Genomic DNA, 5,000 nt, shown 5'->3' with positions numbered 1-5,000 from the left:
ATCCGATCCACATTGATGAGTTATAAATGAGTTATATATGAGGTATAAATCGACATTCATTTTTTCCATCCATATTAATGATTTGTTATAATACGACATTCATTTATACGATTCATAATTATGAGTTGTTATAAAACGACCTATTTATCCCATCGGTATTGACGCAGTTATAAAACGAGAACCATTTATATGATCCATATTTATAATTTGTTATAAAACGAAATTGATTTATCCCACTGATCTTGATGAGTCGTTATAAAACGACATCCATTTATCCGATTCACGCTGATTCGTTGTTAAAAGACGACATTCTTTTATCCGATCCATATGGATGAGTTGTCAAAAATGACAGCTATCTATCCGATCCATCTTGATAAGTTGATATCAATCGAATACCGTTCATACGATCCATGTAAACGAGTTGTTTTAAATCAACATCCATTTATCCGATCCAAGGTAAGATGTAATACTCCGCCGGTAGCTGAAAATGAAATACTTTCCAAAAATCTATAAGAATTTTGGGTTAAAATGTGATCTTATGCCTAAAATTAAATTATATGACAATAACAATACAAATAATGACACACACACACACACACACACACACACACACACATCAACAAAACTGAACAACAAAAACGTTACCAAAGATACAAAAACAAAAACAAAAGAAACAAAAAACAAGTCATAAATACAATTTTTAAAAGAAACCCATAAAATGGATCACAGTTGGGTTACTCTTATATAAATTTTTTTTATAAATCTTAAATCAGATATATTTCCAATTTACTGATGCTTCACTGATTGTGAATGATTTTGTTGTAATCCTTATTGCCAAATTATGTGAATTCTATTTTCTCCTTTAATTTTAGTTATCCCCGAAATTGACGGAAAACTTTAAGTTATTGATTTACAATCTTTCAATAAAACGCCTCTCGCGACACAGGTTGTTCAACAGGCCAATATCTAATACCGAACGAGTTCTAAATGAATTCGTGATGTAGCATTAATTTATAACTGGGCGTTTATTGCGATTTAAACCACATAAGAAAATAAAATGCAGTTTGTATTTCTCAATGAGTTTAAAATGTACCAAGGCGACACATAACATCATCAATTGATATCATCAATACATTCTATTGAATCCATCCAAACAATTATCTTATATTTAGACTAGTTATATGGGTGATTAGTTCTCACTTAAGTCTCTCTAACAGAACGTTTAAAGTTATATATAGTTGTTTGTTAATTTTTTGGGGGTTTTTTTTTGTTTGTTTGTTTTTTTTTTGCTTTTTTTTTTTGCGTTGGTAAAATCAGAGGCCCTTTCTGGTAAAATTGATCTGGCGGGAATATCTGGTGAGTATAATTTTGCCTAATTAATCCGATCTGAACCCATTCCTAATCATCATGGCACGACCTTTAACACACTGGACACACTAAGACATAAAACATTGGAACACAGACATTATTATATTCAAAAAGGATATGGCCAAGTGATGCACCGAAGACACCAGAACCGTATTTTTTGTCTCTGGGTGAAATAATAAAATGTCTTGGGTGCAAATCCAGGGAACAGAAGCTCTTCCTCGCTATTCCCATCGTCATGGTGTTCTTCTGCCGGATGTTGTTGCGGTTGTTGTTGTTGTTGTTGTTGTTGTGGTTGTTGTGACTCCTGATGTGGTTGGTTATGTTGTTGTTGTTGCTGTTGTTGTTGTTGCTCCTCAGAGGGATCGATCTGAGAAGACAAGTTAGTTGCTGGGTTGTTCACATCATCCACAGCAACAGGGTAAGTAGTTCTTTCACCCGAATCTTTAACACTAAATTTTCCTGGACTCGATTCCTGATTCAACGGTGTTGTATCATCCACAGCACGGTGAGGCTGATATTGGTGGGGGTGGTGGGGGTGGTGGTGCTGGTGGTGATGATGCGGATGTTGCCCTTCAGCAGTCGGCTGGTCTGATCGCCTCAGCAATGGCGAAACCTCTGCTTCTCGTTGTTGCTCGCAATCCACGTCATGTCCTCTCAACAAACTCTGCTGTTCCTGACGATGTTGCCGACCCTCGTGATCAACGTTATCATTCTCATCGTCGTCGTCATCACCAGCGACAACAGAAGGTTCTAGAATAAGGGGAACCTGCGTGTAACTGCACCCGCTATTCCCACTGGATTCTTCCGCCATAATATGTAGGCCACCAGACGGGGGACTGGAGAGGGGGGGGGGGGGGGGGGGGGGGGGGAAGGGGGGCAATCAAGGGTTAAAGACCAGCATATCCATACGCCACTATGGTGTGTTCATGAATAATTGAATGGTGCTGATTGGTGCTGTTACACGGCGCCGGGGATTCCAAGTTGCCTTCTGATAGATTACGAATTCAACACATCCATCAGAATTGTATTCATTATCACAAGACACTGGAGATAATTCACTAGTAGTTTTATTGTGGATTTGACTCAAAGACATTGTTTTAGATCTTATTGACTATATGAACACGCATTGTTATTGTGGTTGAAAAACAATAACGTTATATTCCCCTTATCATTTGAATAATGAAAGATGAGAATAGACGTAATCTAATCCAATTGAGTAGAATCGAATGTAAAGGGAGTCTAGGTGAGTACTTAAATCAAATATAATCCTTTATTGAGTATTGTTGGAATCCAAGTCAAAATTGTAGTTATTATCCAATCGTTGATCGTAATCTGTTCAAGGAAAAGATTAAAATGTGTTAGTTTTGCAAACAAATCGATGACGAATTTTGATCACACACATTGACACACACACACACATACACACACACGCACATACACACATACACACATAAACACACACATACACACACACACATAATATATATGTATGACTTACTGACCTACTCCCTTCAAAATAACAAAGTATTAAAACCAAAGGAAGACCTTACAAAATTAGCAACCACAGCAAAAGACCGTGAACATTGGAAGGAAATGACACGGATGATTAGAGAGGCAGCCGAGGCGTCCCGATCGGATGATTAGGGAGCGAAAGGCCTGAAGTCAGTCAGTCAAGTTATAGATATATATAGTGTGCAACCTTAAGCATGTATAGTCTGGTTAATATAGTTTACTGAGAATTACTCATAAACGCGGATGGCAAAAATCAATAACAAAGTGACGTCAACTTCGTTTAATCAATGAAAATGTATGTTTGTATGTATATATATATATATATATATATATATATATATATATATATATATATATATATATATATATATATAATAAGAAGCATACATGAATGTAATAGTTTCAAAAAAGAGGAGGAAGAGGGGAAAGTCGAGTAGGATGAGGGAGATGATGATGATGATGATGATGATGATGATGATGATGATGATGATGATGATGATGATGATGATGATGATGATGATGATGATGATGATGATGATGATGATGATGATGATGATGATGAATGAGTGATGATGATGATGATGATGATGATGATGATGATGATGATGATGATGATGATGATGATGATGATGATGATGATGATGATGATGATGATGATAGATGATGATGATGATGATGATGATAATGTGATGATGATGATGATGATGATGATGATGATGATGATGATGATGATGATGATGATGATGATGATGATGATGATATGGATGATGATGATGATGATGATGATGATGATGATGATGATGTGATGATATGATGATGATGATGATGATGATGATGATAATGGTGATGATGATGATGATGATGATGATGATGATGATGATGATGATGATGATGATGATGATGATGATGATGATGATGATGATGAACATTATCATTTTAATAATGGTGATGATGAAGATATGTTCTTCTGACTCTCTTTCTTCTCACTTCATTTCCTGTTATCATCACGCTGTAGAAATCGAGATAAAATCTACCTCACTGGGCCAAATGGCTCTGTTGGACTACTTAGGTCACGTGATATGCCTTCACCTATATATACACAATATATTACCATTATAGTCTTATAACAACCGATGGTGGAATTTGTAACAAAGGATTTCCAACTAATGTAGAATATTGATTAAAATACCAGCCTGGTCGCCATTGCCATCATTATTCTCACAAAACGACATTTAATTTTATAAGACATTCGGTGAAGTCTTTCTTAGAAAGAATGACTCAACTATAACAAAGAAAGTATTGGACTGGAACCCTCAGGGCAGAAGATCAAGGGGAAGGCCACGAGGAACATGGAGAAGAATTAAAGAAGCTGATATACAGAGAAGTGGTAAGACCTGGAATGAGATTTAAAAAAAAAGTTAGCTCAGGATAGAGAAGGATGGAAACTGTTTGTCTGTGGCCTATACCCTGACCCAGGGTGAAAAAGGCAATGATGATGATGATGATGATGATGATGATGATGATGATGATGATGATGATGATGATGATGATGATGATTCGGTGAAGCAAATCCCTTCCTTCAAATATCGATTGATTTTTATGGCCCTCCACCTCCCGACGGATTATCACCTTGACGTGGTGGGAGGGCTTGCGTATCTCGAACCTCAGACCTCCAATACATAGTTCGAAGATGACGTCACTCTGGTCTTTGTTATAGTTTTTTTGCCATCTGCGTTTATGAGTAATGCTCACTGAACTGTATTAATCCGACTATAAACGTTCATGGATACACACAGTTTTGTGTGTTGGTCCGTTATACTTCCGGATGGCAATGTTATGATCTTCTTAGCCAAGCGCATACTATCTATAAATTGTACGCGCTTGGCTAAGAAGCTCACAACAATTGCCATCCGGAAGTATAACGGACCAACTCACAAAACTCTGTGTAACCATGAACGTTTATAGTCTGGTTAATAAAGTTAAGTGAGAATTTACTCATAAACGTGGATGGCAAAAAAAAAAAAAACAATAACAAAGACCGGAGTGACGTCAACTTCATTCTAACTATAGATAGTTCGAAGTTGACGTCACTCAGGTCTTTGTTTTTTTTTGCCATCCGC

At 36.7% G+C, this 5,000-nt stretch overlaps 1 protein-coding gene across 2 annotated transcripts in view; it reads right to left on the bottom strand.

The window, feature by feature from the left end:
* The window catches only part of LOC144973645 (voltage-dependent T-type calcium channel subunit alpha-1G-like), a 388,470-nt gene that overhangs the window by 358,695 nt on the left and 24,775 nt on the right, over positions 1-5,000 (bottom strand). For both annotated transcript variants that reach the window (XM_078916353.1, XM_078916355.1), the window contains exon 2: positions 1,488-2,700. In XM_078916353.1, coding sequence (XP_078772479.1) covers positions 1,488-2,179 — 692 coding nt within the window. In that variant the 5' untranslated portion in view covers positions 2,180-2,700. The remainder of the gene's footprint in view (positions 1-1,487; positions 2,701-5,000) is intronic.

This window comes from Berghia stephanieae, chromosome 5 (assembly GCF_034508935.2).
Source record: "Berghia stephanieae isolate SIO BIC M18660-M18661 chromosome 5, UCSD_Bste_1.3, whole genome shotgun sequence".
NCBI classification, from domain to species: Eukaryota; Metazoa; Mollusca; class Gastropoda; order Nudibranchia; family Aeolidiidae; genus Berghia; species Berghia stephanieae.
This window is presented reverse-complemented; position numbering and strand designations above follow the sequence as displayed.